Raw genomic sequence first — 22134 nt, 5'->3', positions numbered from 1 at the left:
CAATTAGATATATGCATTCATCTCCCGCAAGATTAGACAAGTTTAAGAGATGTGCAGAAAAAGAAAAAATTGATAGTAAGAAAATGTTGTGTCTTGATGTACAGACACAATGGAACTCAACCTATTTGATGTTGGAGGCAGCTGAGAAGTTTGAGAAGGCTTTCAGGCAGATGGATAGTGAGGATTATAATTTCCTTTCTTACTTTGATGATGGGCACATGGGACCTCCTAAAACTGCAGAATGAGAGACAGTGCCAGTGTTTGTCAAGTTTTTAGAGATATTTTATGAAGCCACTACTAGATTTTCTGGATTTTTATATGTGACAGCCAACACTAGTTTTTTAGAGATTTGTGATCTCCAAACTAAATTGATTATGCTGAGCGAGAGTACTAATATTTGTTTGAGGAGTATGGCCATAAACATGAGAGCCAAATATGATAAGTATTGGGGTCATTAGATAGGATGAACTTGTTCATGTTAATTGCTGTTGTGCTTAATCCACGAAGCAAGTTAGGACTTCTTACTTTCCATTTGAAGAAAATCCATGATGAGTTTCGTGCTGAGAAGTTGGTTTTGAATGTGAGACAGGTATTAGCATATTTGTATGCAGAGTATAATGCTACATTCAGTTCCACCACGAGTACCCCAGTTTCTCAACCCCCTCCAACATCTAGATCCATGAATGAAGGTGATGGCAAACATGAGACCAAATGGTTCAAGGAGTGGTATAGGGCATCTTCCACCATGGGATCTAGTATTACCAAAACTGAAGTGGATCGACATTTATGAGATGGTTGTGAGGTACTCAGGGAATCGTTTGACTTGTTGACTTGGTGGAAAATAAATGAGGCTAACTATCCTATACTTGCGAGGATTGCACGAGACTTATTGGCCATGCCTGTTTCCATGGTTGCATCCGAGTCAGCATTTAGTACGGGAGGTCATGTGCTTGATCCTTTTCAGAGTTCGTTGGCTCTGAGAACTGTTGAGACAGTTATTTGCACTCAAAATTGGTTAAGGTATCCGTCAACACACATTGATATCCGAGAGGCTATGGATAATGTAGAGAGCTTTGTAGTAGAATCAGGTAATGTTTTCTTTGTTTTCATTGTAATTTAATTTTTCATATTTTTCATAATATGAATTCACTAACATTTGATATTTTATTCTTATTTATTCTTATAGAGTTGACCGCATAATTGAACGTGACAAGTATTGACGATTGAAGATTGAAAGCTTAAAGCAATAATGAGCGAACTTGAAGATCGATATTCTTAATTTTCTGCATTGTTTCTATGTTTAAGTCTTTGAGACAATTTGTTTTCATTTATTTATGTTATTTTTTTACTTGCATTTTTGCTATGCCTAAGACAACTTGGCTTGTTTTCCAAATTTGAAATATGTAATACTAAATATTTAGTGAAGTTATTTTTATTTATTTTTAATTATGTAGTAAGTAATATAGTAATTAGTTAGTTAATATGATGAATGATGAATTTACAAGATCTTGGATGATGAATTGAATTATTAGTTAAGAACAAAAACTTAAAAAGATGTTAGATGATGAATTCAGGAAAATATATATATATATATATATATATATAAAACCCAAACATGTATTGGATAAAAGGCCCAAAACAGGACCCAAACCCCACGGCCCAAACCGACTTACTAAACCGAAACTGACTGGAACCAGCCGGTTTTCTCCCCCATGCACGGTCGGTTTCGGCTGGTTTAACTCCATATTTTTGAAGTACCGGTCGATTTTGGTTTAGGTAGAAAATCAAAACCGGTCAGTCGGTTTTCAGCCCTATTAAAAGCTGCTACAGATTTATCTTTTCATAGCAAAGAGTTTGAGGGGTAGGCTCTTCATCGATGGTAACACAGCAAAGGTTATGGAATGTTTTATGGAAGCTGAAAATTCCTAATAAAATAAAAGTAATTGCATGGCATGCTCGCAAGGAGGGGCTTCCTTCAAAAGAAAATTTGCATAAGAGGAAGGTCATCTTAGAGACTCAATGTATTTTCTGTTTGCATCCTATAGAGCATCTACTCCATGCTATTTTTGGATGTAATTAGCCTAAAGAATTATGGCTTCAATTTTTTCCCTCTTTGATTGACTCAAACTGCAATACAGTTATGGATATTGCTTTGTAGGTGGTAGAGAGTAATGTGGGAATGATTTAGGGTTATTTTTTTGTTTGGCTTGGGGTTTTTGGCATAGGAGGAATAAGATGGAATTTTATAAAATTTGTCTAAGTCCAATTTCATGCTTTGTGTCCTATGAAGAGTTATAAGGAAGTGATTTTGAAGCCTATTATGCAGCTCAAACATCAGTATAGTTGGGTTCCACCACAAAGCAAGTGCTTAAAATGAATACAGATGGGGCTATTTTTGGTGACCTTCATTAGGTGGGTGTTGGGGCATTTTTAGGGATGCTTAATTAAGGGAAGGTAGTGATGGCTACCAATAAGGTTGAATCCGAAGTAGAAGTGCCTGAGGCCATAGAATTGTTAGCTGTATTCAGAGGCCTTCAATTGTGTTCGACTATAGGGATTACAAATATTATGGTGGAAAGTGATTGTTTGCTGTTAGTGGAGTCTTTGCAGCAAAATAATATGCTAGATTCTATCTTTGGGGCACTATTTTCAAAAATTTGAAGACTTAAAAATGTTGTTTTACATCTTGTGTTTTCTCTCATGTGCATAGGGAGGGGAATAGGGCAGCACATCAATTGGCTAAATATGCTTGGAAGGTTGATAGTATAGAAATGTGGTGGAATTGTGTTCCAGAATTTCTTTTTCAAACCTTATGGTTTGATAAATATATGTAATCATAGAATTTATTTTTCAAACATTATGGTTTGATAAATATTTGTAATCATTTTATCTCAATGAAGTTGATTGTTTTATCAAAAAAAAAAAAGTATCTCCCTAGTTATTGAGTAAACAATCAGTTGTTGAGTAACCGATAAAAGAAAAACTCAAGTCTTTGGTTGGAGCTTCTTCATTAGAAAGCAATTTATTTAAGTTTCTATGCCACAAATTATCCACATGGCATAATTTGATTTGTAAAAGTTAAATTTTAAAATTTATTTTCTAAATCAAATTATATCATGTGGATAATATAAGGTGTATTAGTTATTCTTTATTAATTCAAAAATTCTATACGTAGTTACTTTTACGTATTTTTTTGTGTAATTTACTAATATGATTAGTTGTATTATTTTTTTAATATATAATAATTTTTTTGACTAATCACATCAATAAAATACGCAAAAAATACGTAAAAGTAATATTATATATTAGAACTCTTGCACCTCAATGTTACTCCAATTACAAACTGACATGTGTACTCAATTATTGACATCATGTGTTACAATTTGTACTAGAAACGATCTCTTTAGAACTGACGTAAAAACTTGTCACATCAATTACCTAAAAAATTATTGGTGTTATAATTTTATTAATTATTAACATTGTTCAGTAAGTAGCAAAATTGATTGAAATATTAAGATTGTGATAGATAGTTTATGCTTTATCCATTTTAACAATCAAATTTGAAACGAGACGCAAATTAGATCTTATAAAAAATGCTGCAATTTTTAGGAACCATAAGAAATTTTTAAGGCTTTGTTTGGTTACACGGATGAAATGAGATAAAAGTTGAAGATTAAATAAAATATTATTATAATATTATTTTTGTGTTGAAATTTTAAAAATTTGAATTGTTTATTATATTTTATAGATGAGTTTGAAAAAATTGTAATGATATGATGAGATGCGATGTGATGATTTATTTAACCAAACAAGACCTTAATAAGGTAAGTAACACTTATTTTCATGATTAAAAATTTTATTTACAAGTCAAACAAACAATATTTACGCTGCTGACACGACAAAATATAATTTATAGGAGATATTTAAAATTTCGGATCCTACAAATCAAATTCTACCACGAGATTAATGGTGCAAAATGTATGTCCTCTACATGACTTGCAAGTAGAAAGAATCAACCATCCGCGAAACCTTACTCTCTATATGTCACTGTTTTTTCTTTTTTCCCACTGTAATTGAATATTATAATCTTGTCAAAAGGATGAGTGGACCTAATCTTGCGAGCACCACAAGAAAATTGTTTATTTGTGACAAATTATTTTCTGTGAAAATAATTATTTCATATTTATAAAATGAGTCAATTTTCGTTACAAATAGTCATTTTTATCATAAATAATTTATTACACATGCTCATTTTTTTTGTAGTGTAGACTGATGTCGATCCCACTTAGCAAAATACATTAGGTTCCATCTGTATCTACCTCTTCATGAATATTCCCGGCCATTTTCCATTTTTGAATCATCGGCTTATGAAGTCATTGTGCATTATGCTTATCTACTTCAGAAAACAAACAAGAACAGCCCTAAGATTCATGAACACAATGAAAAATTTGGGGCATACCCATACCAAACAGATGATTAAAAACAAAAAATAAAAAGAGTAGGTGACAAAAAACCCATCATTATTCAAAAAGTAATCAGGCGGCATCTTTGACTACTTCTGGTGTGATTAATCTATAAAATCCAGACTCCAAAAAAAAAACTTCAAATATTACGTTCCAATCTTATAAATCTAATGATATAATACAAAATCAATGCTTAAACTTCTGGACTCTGGAGTGCTCTACATATGCAGCGGACAATGCTTAAACGCGTCGTGGACGTGAAGTTTGAACGCGACAAGATGTTTGAAGATATTCGCATTGAAACCGACAAGAAAGAAGCAAGCTACTTGCTTACATGCAGACGAATCCAGACTCGGAATAAAGTAACTATTGAGGAGGAGGATGACGCTTACGTTGAATCTGTGATCGATCATGAAGGGCTCCACACGTTTCTTAATTTGGCTGTTCTCTTTCCGCGTTCTTGCTCGATCTTCTGTGATAATAAATGCATGTATATTATATGCAGACATTAGACTCAAGTCCCACCCACACTAGAAAATGGCATTGGGTCTGCCAACTCATGCTAGCTGGTACTACGTAAGGAAGTGGTATATATATATATATATATATATGCTACTTATGATAAGAATAAGAGTAGGTAGTATATGGGATCCCACATTACTTGGGAATAAAAAATTTTTGCTCTTTATAAGATTTCAATAGAACTTCAATTATATTATTGACTAGTCCTTTTGAAGTATAGATCATGTGATTTAGACATTTCATTGGGGCATTATAAATGGTATCAGAACTTATCACAATCAAAAATGTGAAACTTGAGCCGTGTCACCTGCAACGAACAGGCCCGATGAGGATGTCGGGAATTTATGGGGGTAGATTGTGATACCTTTATATGATAAGGATAAGGGTATGTAATGTATGGGATCCCATATGATACACCCCAAATATCTTGTTCTAACTTTAGGCCAAATCAAGAACTATATTTTACAATTTTAGTCAACCAACTAATGCTAGCTTCTGGTAACATATTATTAATTAGGTTATACATTTTTTGCTTTCGACCTTGATCGATCATTTTGATCTAATTTCTATATATTAGTGTGTCGTTAGTAGTCCATTAAATATAGTATCACGTAAGCCCGGCCCCAACGATGGAGTGACAAGTGCAATCGGTGGTAAACTCGCATGGCTTGAGTCGCTATATATATGCACGCTAGTGTGCTATAAGCGTAGTGTGTATGGTGCATGACCTAAGCAATATTTATCATTGAATAATACTATATACAGTCATGGAATATGCAAGTATTATGCAAATCTTTTGAAAAAGTATGAGATTCACTATTAAAAAGTTCGTTGATCTTTTTCATGTAGGTCTCACATTTTTACAATTTTTTTAAAAGAAACTACATAGCGTTTGCAGACTCTATAATTGCAAATATCATTTCTCTAATTTATTATTGCCTATTTCGAAAGTCTTAAGTGCGCCTTACACACCCTAAAGATGTCTGATACAAAGATCCTTACTAATTTGATTAACAAGTTGAGTATATATGGAGAGTTAGATTTGTAGTACTGAAATTATGAGAATTCTGTACTATTTTTTTATTATTAATTTGACTGATGAATTCTATACTCTAATCATCATTTAAGCACGTTGCTTAAGAAGCTTATGATCAAGCCAAAATACTAAAGGTTGGCTACCGAGCACGTACATTTTTTATCGAAGCAAATACCATAAAAGTCAAGTTAATTAGGCAATGGAAAATTCCTTGTGTTTTCCGAACACATGCAAGTTCTCCGCTAATCTTATCACGTTCACTCATTTAACGGCCCGTAACTTCAAGGCCAAGAAACTTCCTCTTCGGATACAACATGCATGACGTACGCAATGATTGCAGCAGAATTTGATGGATTCCTAATCTGTGGAGACTCTCTCATGTCAATCTTCTTTAGTCTTTGCAGTTTACAAATGCTTTTCAAGAAGACGTGCCAAATTAACACATTGATCATCAATGTCATTTGTCAAGGTATTTGAACCAAAATAGCTCACATGCATTTACCATGAGGAAGCTAGCTAGCATCCTTAGCAATTAAGCATCTACGTGTCACAACAAATTCCAAAATTAAAAACATTTAAAAATAAGTAAAAATTAATTAAGAAAACTAACAAAAAAAAAAGAAATTAAAAACAAAATTAAACATCGCTAGGGGTATATCCCACTTTCTCATTATGCTACCACTTTCTCATAACAGATGCCCTTAAATTCAGTTCTCTTTCTTATCTCCTAGTCTCTACTTCTTCTTCTTCTTCTTCTTCTTCTTCTTCTTCTTCTTCTTTAATCTTTTATCTTCTTACCACAAAAAGCTAAATAAATAAATAGACATTTTCTAATGAACTTCCTAATGATCTTGAGTCCTTTAATTATATATATACCAACTTCAGCCTATTAATTTCTTTAGATCACCACCCAAAAAAAAAAAAAATCTTTAGATCAGTTCCATTAATTAGGCTTAGAGCTTATTTAAAGTGGACTCCAAAACAATTCTAAATGTCGTTGGTGACTTTCTCAGACAATATTAAATGTCTAACAAAAATTGTATTGCTTACTTTATATGTCTGTTGCTCTCTTGCTCTATAGTCTATTCAAACAGAAACTAAGAATTCTAGGGTACGTATGTATCCAAATCTGACGTAATTTATCTACGTCAATAGGATACTTTCTAATACATATATTTCTTTGTTTGACATAATTGAATTCAAAAAGAAGAAAAATGGACACACAATGTCATGCGAACCTTACAAAAATAATACAATATAAAATCTACATATTTAAGAAGTCATGATCTTTCTCGTAGAATTTGAGAGGATTGCAATCCCATCAACAATATATATATATATATATATACACGAATAGTGATTTGTACAAACTCTAAATAGATAAAAATAAAATTACAATCGTAACCTCTTCAATTTGAAAAGTATAAGAAATATTTATTCATAACCATCGTTAATAACCGTCAAAGTTTGGTACGTACATGTGGAAAAATCATTGATATTTTGTAGGTGAAAAAAGTAATTAAGTATATATATATATATATATATAATTTTAAATCTGAAGAATAAAGCAATTAAAAAGGAAAAAGAGTTTTGTTGTAATGATCAATATTTTCATATAAGACATTATGATTAGATTAGTTTAGGATAATATTGGAGCTAAAAATATCATGATCACTACAAGAAAAATAACTTTTTGTGGTGATCCTTCGTCGCTGCAAAGAGTCTAAAAAACACTGCAAAAAATCATTTGCAAAGAAAAAAGGAATTCCGCAGAGTGGACGCAAAACACCCATCACAAAGGATGCAAAAGAGCTTCAATTGTAGGATCAAGATACACTCAATTTCACTTAAATTAAATAGTTTAATTTAGAGAAAAATACAGTAATTAATAAACACATAAGGCCGTGACTTAATCCAATATTTAATATTGCATGTTAAATATTCCGTACTGTAACATATCAGGGTATAAATAATTAACTTGTTTATTAACTTGAACAAGTTTCTTAACTTGTTTCATCTTCAATTCTTTGATTGTTTGGGATAAATGCATGGATTTGATCAATTGAATGGATCAGGAACACGAGATGCCAAATTATTTATGAGCAAATAAAGATTATCAAGTTTCTTGTCAAGCAGCTGCATTATAAGATCGTCTTCATCACTCAGTGCAGAGTGGCAGAAGTTGTTGAAATTCATGATCTGATTCTCTATATCCCTCAAGGAATGTGCAGTCGTTGCATGTCTCTTCGTAGGGTCAGTAGTACTCATCATGCTCAAACCCTCGAGTGTTATAGCTAGGGTTGTTAAGCCATCAATCAAACCCTCCTCGCATTTCTTCAGGTCATCATTAAAAGAGGCGAATACCCGAACACTCTTGAGCTTCGGAACTAACTGGATGAATTTTCTGACAGAACGGACCTCTTCGATGCTTAAGGTCGTGACATCACGATCTGAGAGATTACCAAAGCTGTTGTTGCTGCTGTTTGGACCGAGCTGGGAGGAGTTGTCTGCATGTGCATGATCCATTGCAAGAAGTAAAAGCGTAGCTAGAATTAGGGTTTGAATTGCCATTTTTTTATTGTTTTTCCAGCTTATCGAGATATAATATTGAGCATGCAATGAGGATGAATCTTAGGTCTATTTATATACCAAGATTAGGTGTATTAAAAGGAGATTAAGATCGGGTGCTTTTGGTGTGTTCTGAATTTGTAACAGATATGATTAATGCATGCTAATCCTTATTAGTTCTTCACGTTACAACGTCTCCTACACCCCTTTTGCTTTACGTCCCAAACTACTACTACTTTTAGCCTTCATTTATTTTGTGGGGAAGTAGTAGTTCAGCATGTTTGCAGTCTTGGGAAGTCAAACAAAGTGTTCCAAATGATGCCCACATTTTCTTTTCCGATCGAGTTGGACTAAGCTCATACCTTTAAAATCATGTAAAGGGCGCGAGCGAGAGCGAGAGCAAGACGTGACTTTTACCCAAATATCTTTATCTAAGAATGCAAAGAACGTGCATGGGATGGGAGTTCTTCGATTACCAGTAGTGCCTGATCAATTACGACAATCAAATGTCAAGTGTATCTTCCTATTTCTGGGACTCAGTACAGTAGACCATTCAAAACGATCCGATCAATTGATTGCACTAACAATTACTTTAAAAAACCATAAACCTAACTGATATATTTTGTGACGGTTAAACAGTAAACCGACGCGACGCGACATCTATTTGGTGATGTGATTTTTTTGAGTTCTTCTATACAAGGACCTACTGTTCACGCAACCTCCCCACTCCGCCTACGTGGCAATAATTTTTTTTTTTTTTTTAGGGAAAACGCGGCGTTTTGTTCAGGAGGTGAATTTCAATTCCATACCCCCCCGCGTTCTTCATTTGTGCTTCATTCTCCCGCGTCCTGCTTTCCCCTACCCCCCCCCCGGGTCGTTTTCCCTGAACTCAAACGTTGGCCGGCGCTGGCGCACCGCAGGTGGAAAATACTTCGGAAAGGGGGTTGTTGCAGCACTGTGGCACCGTGTAGGTCCATCATTCCGGCACGGTGTTGGGTCGATCAGCTAGGTTTGAGTTATTGCAGAACCCCGGTTGCGGTGGGTGGTCCACGTCTGTCGCCGGAAGTCGAGCGGCACAAACCGAGCGGAACATCCAAGAGAAGGGAATCGGGTCCACTATCAACGTCTGCAGCAATCCGTTGGTGGTAATCACCAAGCTCCGGCTGGAATAGTTCCGTAAGTGCCTCTTTGAGCGTAAGTCCCTCCTCGAGCGTCGATTAAGTCAATATATGTAGGAAAAATTTTTCCTTTTCTTGAAGCTTCTGTTATTACGTTTAGTATTAAAGCAGAATATTATATATGTTGGATGTAAATATTTGGGTCTGTCGAAGAGGTGGATGTTGTGGTGTTAAAGTGAAGGAATACAAATTTTTTTGATATGTTGCTTATAATTGTTTGTGGGTTTGCTTCGTGTTTATAGGGTTTTGGTGATTCCCTTACTGTTTGAAGGTGCATGGCATTTACCTATGATGTTTTGGTTAACAATCTGGGGCATTTCGATATATTTCCTTCTATAAATGTGTAGAATAGAATTGGACATGGCCTTTAAGTCGGATTGTGGAGGCTCATTTGAAGAATTGTGGTTTAGAAATTGTAGGTGAGTATGTACCTAGCTGTATGCCGAAGTAGGTGTTGTTTAGTTTAACCAAATCAGTTTGTGATTTTATTTTTCACCTGAGAGGTGAATGTCAGCATGGATCATTTGGGTTTTTATGAAATGAATTTGATATTGTGATAATCATGATGCTGCTTTTGTGTTTGTTGATGCATGAGATTGGAATGGAGGGTAATAACAAATTGTATATTGAATGGAGGCCCCACCTGATTAGCATGATTTTCCTTGCTTCTTGTTTAAATTTTGTTATTCATAATCAGAAGGAGGCAATGACTGACTTAGTTTAGGTCTTTTGAGAGGGAAATCAAAAACCCATGACCCCATCTATATGATAATTTCCCCAACTCATTTACAGCCTCTTCTTCTTCCAATTCTTCTTCTTCTTCTTTTGTGTGTGTGTGTGTGTGTGTGTGTGTGTGTGCAGAATGAACAAAAATAAAGAGGACAAAACCATGTCCATAATACACAGTGGGCCTCCAATTAATCTGACTTTCGTGGTTAAAGATGGCACATAGAACCTGTTTTACTTGCCAAAAATCCTGCATTGGATATCCGTTAGCTTGCTTATCGCATTTACAACTGGCCTTTTTAGTCTTGAATTGTACTACTTGTAATGAGGTTTTTGGGCAGTTTTTGGCAAGCTCTTGAACATCTAATTAGGGGTGTTTCTTTTCTGTACTTGGAGTATGCCTAATTAGGTTATGAGGATTGATTATCAGGGTTATTTAGCATTTTTCGTGGAAAAATATAATTTTTCTGACATTATATTTTGAATGCATGTTGCAGTTGCTTGATTAGGGTAATGTGGTGGTTGAGGGATTTCTTATGTTGATGCATTATTCTTGTTCCCAATACTTAGTCCAACAATTGTGATGGGCAAAGAGGAAGATGGAAGGCCACCCAGGCCATCTACGTCGACTTCTACGACCCATGTAGGATACACACTGGTTATTTGATTCTATTGTGTTGTCAAATATTTTCTTGTAAAATTTACTTAATCCATTAAAGGCACTTTTTTGTATGTTATAGGGATACTATGGTACTGTAAATCCATATAATCCGCCATATATGATGCCTTCTAATACATTTCCAATTCCATATCCATATGCTTGGGGTAGCCAGGTAAAGTTATTTTACCTTTTCTATATATATATTTATATATATTATTTTGTTGCATGGGTTTGAGTTATTCTAACCCAGTGGGTTGGTAACTGCAGTATGTCGCAATGCCACCCTTTGGACCAAACATGGCATCCTCAATGGTGAGTAATCCGAAGGAGTTGGGTCGAGCTGAAGATACAAACCAGGTTTGAGGCTTCATTCGGATCTTGCAACCATTTTAATTTTAATATTTTTTTTATCGTGCGTGCGTGGGTTTGAGTTATTCTAACATAGTCCGAGTTCGTGCAGTATGTCCCAATGCGACCCTTTGGACCAATGATGCCATCCCCTCCGTCGAGTAATCCGGAGGAGGTCAGCCGAGGTGAACATACCATGCAGGTAGTTCACCTCAATCTCATCTTTAATATTTTTTTGAATTTAATTAATTATGTTTTGATTTTTAATTTATGGTTTGTGTGCGGGTTATGGCATTTCTAACACAGTGGGGTGGGTAACTGCAGTATGTGGCAATGCCACCCCCCTTCGCAATGCCACCATTTGTCCCTTCATTGCCATCCCCTTCGTCGACTAATCTGGAGGAGTTCAGCCGAGGTGAAGGCCAAACCACCCAGGTAGTTAACCTTAATCTCACATTTAATATTTTTTAGAACTTCCATTGATCATCTTCTTTATTTATTTATACTGTGTGCGTGTGTTTGATATATTAACACTGTCATGCGGTAACTGCAGTATGTTGCGATGCCACCCCCTTTTGCAAAACCAACCTTTGGACCTCCGTTGGCATCCCCTGCGTTGAGTAATCTTGAGGAGTTCTGACGATCTGAAGATGATCATGTAGGTCACAGAGTTATTTTCTGTAACTCTATATTTCCCATGAAGGAAATTTTTGTTTATACTAGTGGGTGCGTGGGTTTCAGTTATTCTAACACAGTGCAACTTTGTGGGTAACTGCATTATTCCTCATTGCCACCCTTTGGACCAACCATGCCATCCCCTACATCTAGTAATCCTGATGAGCAAAGACGAGGTGACAATACAACTCAGGTAGTTCACTTCAGTCTATTTTCTTGGTTTTTGTTTCGACCTCCGTATTTTCCTTACTGATTAAGGTTAGTAAGGAAAATACAGCATTCAACAATGCCACCATCCGGACCAAGTACCCCCTACCCACATTGCGCAACTGAAATGAATGTTGGAGGTACACGTTTAGTCATATACTGATTAACATCCCATGCCATATTGTGAGAAGCTAATATTGGTTTGAATTTGGATTTTCAGAAACTGAAACGGACATAAATATATCACCAGATGCGGAGGGGATGAATGATCTATCTTGCAATGATGATGATAAAGATGACCCTCCAACAGCTGGTATGAAATTTCCAAACGAAAAAGAGGTTTTGCTGTATTACAAACGATATGCCAAACAAGAGGGTTTTGGTGTTATTATCAAACGGACAAAGAGAGATCTAGATGGGAATGCCAAGTATGTGACGATTGGATGTGCACGTGGGGGAAGGTATTATCCTAGCTATAGTAATTTAGCTAAGCCCCGACCAACGACAAAAACCGATTGTAAGGCAAAAGTAAATGCTCGGTTTGTGAATGGGGAATGGGTGTTGACCACTGTAGAGCTGCTTCACAACCATAGTACTGTTAGCCCAAAGAAATCTAGATTCTTTAGATCTCACAAAGTTTTAGATGAATACAGTCAGAGGATGCTCGATTTGAATGGCAGAGCGGGTATTCGGATGAATAAAAATTTCCAAGCACTTGTGAATGAAGCTGGGGGGTTTGAGAATTTGGAGTTCCAGGAAAAAGATTGCAGGAATTATATCGACAAAGCCAGATATTTAAGAATGGGTAAAGGGGGTGGTGAAGCCCTAAATGACTACTTTAAGAGAATGAGGAAAATGAATGATGGGTTTGTGTCCGTGATGGATGTGGATGATGAGTTTAGAGTGAGAAATGTGTTTTGGGCTGACACACGAAGTCGAGCAGTATACCAGGTTTTTGGGGATGTTATAACTTTCGATACAACGTACCTAACAAATAGATACAGAATGCCGTTCGCTCCCTTTGTTGGTGTCAACCATCATGGACAGTCCATACTCCTAGGGGCAGGGTTAATTTCAAGCGAGGATACAAGTACGTTTGTTTGGTTGTTTGAAGCATGGCTAGAATGCATGAATGGACGGGCACCCCGAGCCATCATAACAGACCAAGACCGGGCAATGAAGAATGCCATTGGCATTGTATTCCTGCAAACAAGGCATAGATACTGTCTCTGGCATATAATGCGAAAATTGCCAAAGAAATTGGGATCCCACTGTGATTACGACACAGGGTTGAAGGCTGCGATTCTGAATGCAGTCTATGATACACAGACTTGTGATGAATTTGAGCAGAAGTGGCAGCAACTAATACAATAGTATGGCCTAATGGGAAATGCATGGTTGGAGGGGTTGTACACAGAGAGGTCTTTTTGGGTACCGATTTTTCTGAAAGGTGTATTTTGGGCTGGTATGAGCACTACCCAGCGGTCTGAAAGCATGAACGCCTTCTTCAACGGATATGTACATTCCGGCACGACGTTAAAAGAATTTGTCGATCAATATGACAATGTTCTGTTATTGTTCCTTGATCTAAGTTTTTCTTTGCGTGCTAATTTGGACTTGTTGGTCATTTATTGCAGTTTTTGGAAATGGGTCGCTTTTTGATCCGGATCAACTGTCAACAATTTGTACAGATCCTGTCAATAGAGGTATTTTCTGTAGAGCTGAATGCAACCTGATATGTTGGGGGATATTGTATAGTGACCTTTGTAAATGCATCATGTCAATATTGATAAGTATACTTTGACAAACATCCCAATACCTCGAGTAAATGGATATGTATAGGGAGTGGAGAATAGGTGTTGTAACCCTTCTTGTATATGAAGTGGAGGGGACATGACTAGCATTTATATAATGATAGGGAATGCCTTGTGACGCCCCCAAATCCCCACGCCCGAACACGGGGAATTCGAGACGTCCGGATGGTGACAACCCGGATCACCATCCTATCGACGGGTGGCAAGTGTGTGCAAAGGCAACAAATGTGCACGAGAAACACGCAGCGGATAACGAAAGTCATAACTAAGTACCAGAATTTTTCTTAACATAATACAAGCTGTTTAAAGCATACATAAATAAAATATTACAAAACACAAATACAGTTTTAAAACCATAAAGAAAAGCATAACATCAGCAACCCGGCGGAGCCGCATCCTCGAGCTCAGCCTCCTCCTCCTCATCCTCCAAACCTGCACCAAAAGCTACGGAACCCAAAAATGGTTCTGCAGGTAAGTAAAACCCAAACACTACCACATAAAAACACATAGAACTCAAACAATATGCATGAAACATGCCCAATGCACAAAGCCCATAAAACACAATTTTCCACACACGCCAAAAATCTCATTTGACCCAAAAACATATCCTTTCCGAAAAACACGCCAAAAGTCACATTTGGCCGCCAAAAGTCCATTTGGCCCAATATCTCGCCAGAAGTCCATCTGGCCCAATATCTCGCCAGAAGTCCATCTGGCCCACGCCAAAAGTCCCATTTGGCCTCACAAACCATTATCCAATTTTAACCGTATGCACCATGACCTCCCCTAGGGGTCATCCGCACACCCTGGCTCCAGTGTCACACCGCAGAGTACCACCACGCATGTGACACCTAACAAGCGATGCCCAGTTCCGCGCCCCGCGCGTGCGTAGCCAAGCATCCTCTAGCCCTCGCCAGCGAAGGGCCACGGAGTCGGTGAGTAGGGCGATGCCCGGTTCCGCGCCCGGCGCGTTCGTAGCCAAGCATCCCCTAGCCCCGCTCCCGTCATCTCTCTCGACAACTCAGGGGACATCACTCAGTTTATTCCGCTCCCGAGTGACCAGAGGAGCTCCACCGAGATAATAACCCATCCCGGCTTGGGCTCGTGATACACACGCACCCGCAAAACCACTCACGCCAATACACAGGCTTTTCACGCAAAACCCACAAACACACGTGCATGCACCATGAAATGCCATATCAATGCATAATAAAATAACCAACCAACATAAATCAATAAAACAGACAACTCCGTACTCCATTCATCCGACCCCCGAAACTCCTCGGACTCAGTCCGGAATCAACAACCAACAACAATAATTAATTGAATGAGCAATATATATTAAAATCTGAAAATAGGGTTTGGAAAATACTTACAGCGCTATACGGTATTTTTAGAAAGCTCGCGGCGTTGCAAACGGCGGAGGAAAAGCAACGTAACAGTGTAATTTACACTGTGTCCGTGGGTAATAAATTACCCATTTTTGAACGGGGACAAACCAGGGCTTAGGATTGATAGGGAATGGCCTAAGGATGATTATGAAGCTATTGGAAGTGGTGGTTGGCCGTGGGTGGCGGCGAAAACGCCGGAAATAGGCCGGAAAACTCAAATCGGAAAGCAAGCTCGTAGGGGCTGTTCCGGTGGTCGTTGGAGGCCGGAAATAGGTGGGTTAGGACGGCAAGGGACCGGTGATGAAGTGGTGAAGAAATGGTGGCCGGAGGTGGAGCGACGGCGGCGGATCGAGCCAAAAACCGTGGGGCTTCAAAGGGCTTTTCCGGCCAAACGGCCGGCCGATTGGGGGAGATATTTGGTGGGAAGGTGCGCCGGAGGGAGGGGGTTCGAACGAGACCGGCGGCGAGCCAAACGGTGGCCGGACGGCGGCGGTCTGGGCTGAAAAAGATTCCGGCGACAGGGGCAAAAACAGAGCAGGTGCAGCGACTTCCGGCGGCTCTCGAAAGCTAACGGCTGGTCCGATGGCTCTGAAAATTGGTGGGGATGAACTCTGGTGGAAGGGGAAGAGAATGGTGGTGACGGCGCACCAAACGGTGGCCGGACGGCGGAGAACTGGCCGGTCAAAGTAGCGGCGACGGGAATGAGAAAAAGGGCTGAAGTGCATACGCGGGAGAGGAGGAAGAAGAAAGAAGAAGAAAAGAAAGAAAAAGAAAGAAAAAGAAGGAAAAGGAAAAAGAAAAAGGAAAAAGAGAAAAGAAAAAGAAAAGATGAGGGAAAAGAAATGAGGTCCAGTCCTCACTCCGGAAACTAAAACTGATCCGCCGAAAACGATTTTAAAAAAAACCGTAAAACGACTAAATAAAATAAACACATCAAATAAATCAAAAACCAATTTAAAACACATTAATTTAAAATAAATAAATTAATATATTAATTAAAATAAAAACAACACTTCAGTGAAAATACACACAAAAGCGGGTCATCACATGCCTCTTATTGTTATTGTACAGTCTTAACAATTACAATACTACTGTGACAGACAGCTAATATGATAAATTCCTCAATGCTTTTGTTGAGTTCATTCCATAAATCCCACTCGGGTAAACATTACACCTTTGCATTTAATGTTAATTTTCTGTGTTGTTCCTTGAGAAGAAGGTGAGGTTTTAAAGGATATTTCCCTTCATATGGTAAACCTACAGTGTTTTCCAGTTTTTTCCAGATACTACTAAGTTATATGTATGGCAGTATCCATAGTTTACTTAGATACCATAGTTGCAGAAGGTGGTGCATCATGTTGTTGAGCATATAGCAAATTTGAAGCTGGTTTTCTTATTGAATGATGTCCGAGGTTGCGTTGGGCTGGTTGGTGATGCTTGCCCGGTTTCCTCCTATAGTATTGTGATGCCATGTTGTTAACCAGGTTGGAGGAGTTTTTATATTTTCAGTATATTGCATAGGAGAAGTTGTAGAGGATGCTTGCAAGGTCTTAATCGTGAGAGTATATGGGTGGAGGGGACATGATGTTTAAATTTTTTTTTTTAAGGTTTAGGTTATTGTAACTGCAATAATATTTTGTGCTGCCAGGTTTTTAGAACTTCCACTAATCATAAATGCTTTAGTTACTTCATCAAAGTATTCCTCAAATGATGAAGAGCTTTCATATATATACATTTATGGAAGTACAGTCTTACTTTGTGGCAATAAAGAAATACTATGATATGAGTTTGTATATACAGGTTCTGAATGAGATGAGAATAAAAATTTTCCTGATTTCAAAAAATAGAGGTATTGCCATGGATGTAATGCAATTTAATGATCTATCTTACATGGTAGTACTATTTTTCATTCAAGTTTCAGTAGGATGCTAAATTTATAATCTTTAGTGATTACAGTACCTAAATGAACGCCTTTTATTCTAACATAGCATACGAATAAATGCTAGACTCGATCCGGCTTTAAAATGTGTTTGAAGCAACTAACAAATACATCCTTATGATTTCCCGTTGTTCACCCGAAGGATAGGTGCAGTTTATCCACATAAGTTTTAATTTGCTGGACAGCCGAGGAGAATACTTTGTCATGCATGTTGCTTTCATTGACTTGTTTGAGGAGGTACTTTATGTGGGAACGAGGATGCTTGGAATACATGCTGGTTGTCTAGCATTTCACCCGTTGGCAATGTTTGGTTATGCATTTTAAGTTATTGTACGTCTATTTGGTCCTCAATGCTTTTTGATTCACCAAAGTCTGAATGTGAAAGTTTGGAAAGGCCGAAATCAAAGTGTCCGTGAAAACCACTTCACATTTATCATGCATTTAAAGGATAAAACATATAGGTATTTAAGAGATGTTATAAATACTTAGGGAATTTATATGCGGTTCAAAAGAGAGAAGTGAATGTCATGCATTCAAAGCATGAACGCCTTCATTGCAAGTGGAGGGTTATATGGAACCCGTTGGAGAGAATTTGAAAAGGGTTCCCAGCGTTGTGCTTACTTTGCATTATAAAGTACGTATGTGCATATAAAACCGTCCACTACAATCTGTAGCAAAGCCAAAATTTACCCAAAAAAGCAATACAAAAACGAAGATAGATTTGGAGGTGAACATTTTCGTTCAGTCCATTTTCCAGACAAATTCACAATGGCATTTTCAAAATTTCTACTTGGCTCTATCTATCCATACCTGTCAAAGCATGGAGTTCATACACAAAAAGCTTGATTGTCCTAAAAATATCCCAAGCTCCAAAACATATTTTACAGGCTGAAAATATAAGGATATATGCACAATAACCATATAAGTTTAGTAGTGGCAAGCTCGACTAGGATACACATTCAGAACCAATCCAAAAATCTAACAAGAGATACAATCCAACACATGCACAACAAAATACGTCCAATCCTAATAGTTGCCATCCTTCTTCCGAGTTCATCTTCTTGATTCTTAAGCATACTCTCTCTCTCTCTCTCTCTATTAGTTTCTCCTTTTCTTGTTGGGCTTCAAATTCACGAAACAAAACAGCATCCTCTCTCATCCGAAGTTCATTCTCTCTTGTCTTGTTGGCAGTCTCACGTAGTACTGATTGAAGTATATCTTCCCAAACGAAGAATTAACATCCTGTTTGTCCCTGTGTACAATTCAAGAAATCCAAGATGTAAAATTACTATAACTTATTGTACATGCAATAAAAAAATTATTGGACAAGTTGGAGAGTAATTATCGTCTGGTACTTTGGACAAGCATAGAATTTCCTATTTGGATTTTTGTGGGTGCGGGAGATCTTTAATTGCGCTTTCAAACCACACCAACAACTTGGCGAGTCAAGTTCAAGATCATTCAGTACACACGATGATGATTGACTCGATGCCATAGTTGATCTAGATGATGATTGACAAATGCCAAAAGTTCAATGCAGTTGTAGCTACATGCGTAAAATGCTAACAACAAAACGCAGGTAAAATTCAATGATCAAGAGGTTAATAGTATTTCATGGGTGGGGGGTGAGTATTCCTTACCGACTCGACTACAGTATCTGCTTGCTGTCCACAAAATTTTGCATTGTGTTGTGGTATGAAGTTAGTGTCCTGATAAGGTACAGGTCTGACATTCTTGTATGTTGCTGGATCATAACTGCAGTATGGCATTTGTCTTTCTCTAACTATCCATTTTCCACACTATGTTTGGGTTGGCGGAGTTCAGTGCAAGTTTATAAAATCATAGAGAAAATTAATTAATATAAACAGGTTTTTTTTATAAATATTTGTTCCAAGTTAGGGACAGTAGAAGACATACTTTGACAGCTCACAAAAAGCTTTTATGGAAGCTCGGGTTATAATTTAGTAGTGAATATGTCACCAAGTAGGTTTGGTTAGAGCAAGTACGTTGTAACTCAAAATCAGTAACCATAAATAGTGGTTTTTCCATTCCCCATGGTTTTGTAATTTGATAAAGTTATGAGGCTCAGTAGCTATAAAGAGATAATTTTAATTTTATCTCTATCCGACTTCACGTTAAGCTTTTTGCCCTGTTTTTTGGTGGTGATTTGTATGTCATAGTATTAAAGCAGATGTAATTGTATTTACCCCTTAGTATTAAAGCAGAGGTAATTTTATTGTGCCTTTTGTGTTTGTTGGACAGTGGATGATCTATCGTTGGGCTTGAATTCAAACCAACGATACACATATGTGGTGGTTGTAAGATTTTCAATATAGCAAATACAACATCTTAACAACAAAGAAATTGTTAAGGCTCCAGCGAAATGGTTAGCACTCAAGAGAATGTGTAATATATTATTATTACTGAGGTTTTCTGCAGTTTCTTTTTGTCCCCCCTTTTTATTTCCATTTTTAATTTGAATTATTTTTATTAATAAGTTCGAATGGTTTATTGTTATTACACATAAGATATACTTATATACAAATCGAGTGTGCATGAGCTAAGAGTGACAGCATAACAAAATGTGAGATACCTAGTGTGGTTTTTGTCCAGTAATAACTCATCCTATTAATGCCCCAAACGATTTAAGTGAATACCAGTTTCTAATGCGCAACATGAGAAAGCTTTGTATAAACAACCTTAAGAGTATCCAAGCTTTGGATGCATGCTGGAAAACAAAACAGTATGTGCATATAAAAGACTTGATCAACCATTGGATGCATGGCCCTCGAGATGCGAAATTCATTAAACCATAACTGCAATAATAGTGGCATAACTTTAGGCCTGTATGACTACTTCAATCATGGCTAATCTCAGGTGCAATCCATCAAGAAACCAGAAATTGAAAAACAAATATATTACTTTTCACACAAGACAAACATTAAAATGCAGTTGTAGCACACAACAAATGGGTCCTCATATTCTCCAAATGTGAAGTTCCAACTATTATTGCATTCTCGAATACCTTCTCTCTTTCCCCCAATGCCCAAAGACCCAAAATCTTAACAAGCAAGTTATGTGGATAATGGCAACCCAATGGAAAACCTAAAAACCCCAAAATTAATAGTTACACATTCAGCATACCCACCATTGCCACCATTCCACATTTAAAGTATAATCTATTGTGCATACTAATAAAAGTGTACAATACAAAACTGTGACGCTTTAATCCATTAACACATGATGTATACAATGATACTATCACCCATCAAACTTTAAAGGACGGAAAATTCAATCCCCCCCATAGACAAAAAAGGAGAAATAAAATAATTTATAGAGGTAAAATTAAACCCATGTCCGTATGATATTAGAAGAGGAAAGCACATGCAGGAGAACAAACTTCATATCAGCACCCAATTGTAAGACCAAAGCACAGAATGGTCGAGAAGGCATAAACTTTTTCTTCTATATCAGGTATCAACCTCATTGATTGGGTAAACCAAAACCTACTTTTAATCTAATAACTGACATATCACCAACATATATCTCAAGGTCGTAAAATACTATACAATAATTTTTGAATAATCTATCTATTATAGCTAAAAGCTAAAAAAACTTTTCTCCTCAGACTGGTTCAGCCACCTTCATTTCACATTTCGGATTTCTTTACATCCCCGGTATGAACCCCAAATTACTACATAGGGCACGACCTCAATAAGCCACTTTCCAAACCAACTGTGACTTGATAAGCAACTAACATGTTCATACCAAACACAGAATTTTCAAATCACTTTCAACAACAATTTAAACTTATCGTATATTGTACAAAAGCAAGAACCCGAATAAATATCAGCACACTTTCTAAACAATAAGGTGATTAAACGACCCAATAATTTAGTATTCTAAGTACAAAAGAAAGATTAAAACTATTCGAGTTAGACTTAAAAAAAACTAACCTTTCAGGATGAATCTTGCAGCGGCTCGGGTCTGAAGGATAAACCGGCTGAGAGTGAGAGAAGGGGTGAGAGTGAGAAGAAATGCATTCACGCAAACATACACAGATTGTATAAAAAAAAAAAAAAACCTACCTTTGAGGAAGAATCGGTCCAGCGTCTCGGTTAGCCTTCGAGTCACCAAGTTTGACAGTAAAAACAGATTCGAGACATTCGAGACTAAAGGGGCGATTATCTAGGGTTCGGGATTGAAGGGCCTCATTTCTCGGGACTCAGTGGGGATTGTTGGCGTCGGGCTGAGAAACCATGGGGGCGACGGGACCGTAGGGGCTGATCTGTATGGGTTCAGGACTGAAGGGGATTGTTGGCGTCGAGGTGAGAAAGAATGGGGGCGACGGGACCGTAGGGGCTGATCTCTATGGGTTCGGGACTGAAGGGGATTGTAGTCGTCAGGGTGAGAAATAATATATGTAGGGAATGAAGGGGGTGATTTCTAGGGTTCGGGACTGAAGGGGATTGGGGTTGTTGGCGTCGGGGTGACAACAAATGCTGCGTCTGGGTCTTTCCCTTGCTCGCCGGACTCCATAATCCGTAGATGAAGTAGCTGGTATGGGGGGAGAATGAAGCAACAAAGTCGGGAGGCCTCGCTCCGT

The 22134-nt window shown here is 37.5% G+C and overlaps 2 protein-coding genes and 1 long non-coding RNA gene across 6 annotated transcripts; 2 read left to right on the top strand and 1 right to left on the bottom strand.

Moving 5' to 3' along the window:
• Positions 1 to 8897: 8897 nt before the first annotated feature.
• On the top strand, positions 8898 to 14333 carry LOC122295943 (leucine-rich repeat extensin-like protein 5). 4 transcript variants are annotated; one of them, XM_043105225.1, is made up of 8 exons: positions 8898 to 9783; positions 10991 to 11136; positions 11234 to 11326; positions 11422 to 11511; positions 11615 to 11704; positions 11827 to 11937; positions 12056 to 12160; positions 12331 to 14049. In XM_043105225.1, exons 2-7 carry the CDS (start codon positions 11077 to 11079, stop codon positions 12140 to 12142), a joined length of 531 nt encoding a protein of 176 aa, XP_042961159.1. In that variant the 5' UTR covers positions 8898 to 9783; positions 10991 to 11076; the 3' UTR covers positions 12143 to 12160; positions 12331 to 14049. The 4 variants fall into 4 exon arrangements, with proteins under 4 accessions (XP_042961159.1, XP_042961158.1, XP_042961157.1 ...); XM_043105224.1 differs by lacking the exon at positions 12056 to 12160 and having other exon boundaries at positions 8898 to 9765; positions 14022 to 14333; XM_043105223.1 differs by lacking the exon at positions 12056 to 12160 and having other exon boundaries at positions 14022 to 14333.
• LOC122295942 (protein FAR-RED IMPAIRED RESPONSE 1-like) lies at positions 12169 to 14049 on the top strand. The gene is made up of 3 exons (XM_043105222.1): positions 12169 to 12370; positions 12455 to 12524; positions 12605 to 14049. Exons 1-3 carry the CDS (start codon positions 12311 to 12313, stop codon positions 13756 to 13758), a joined length of 1284 nt encoding a protein of 427 aa, XP_042961156.1. The 5' UTR covers positions 12169 to 12310; the 3' UTR covers positions 13759 to 14049.
• Positions 14334 to 18649: 4316 nt separating the features above from the next.
• Positions 18650 to 21666, bottom strand: LOC122297567. Its single transcript, XR_006238813.1, has 3 exons — positions 21617 to 21666; positions 21485 to 21531; positions 18650 to 19030 (listed from the first exon to the last, which is right to left on the bottom strand). It is a non-coding gene; the product is annotated as an uncharacterized LOC122297567 (long non-coding RNA).
• Between the last annotated feature and the right edge of the window lie 468 nt (positions 21667 to 22134).

Source organism: Carya illinoinensis, chromosome 15 (assembly GCF_018687715.1).
Source record: "Carya illinoinensis cultivar Pawnee chromosome 15, C.illinoinensisPawnee_v1, whole genome shotgun sequence".
Classification (NCBI taxonomy): domain Eukaryota; kingdom Viridiplantae; phylum Streptophyta; class Magnoliopsida; order Fagales; family Juglandaceae; genus Carya; species Carya illinoinensis.
Note: the sequence above shows the minus strand (reverse complement) of the source record. Positions and strands in the feature narration are given on the sequence as shown.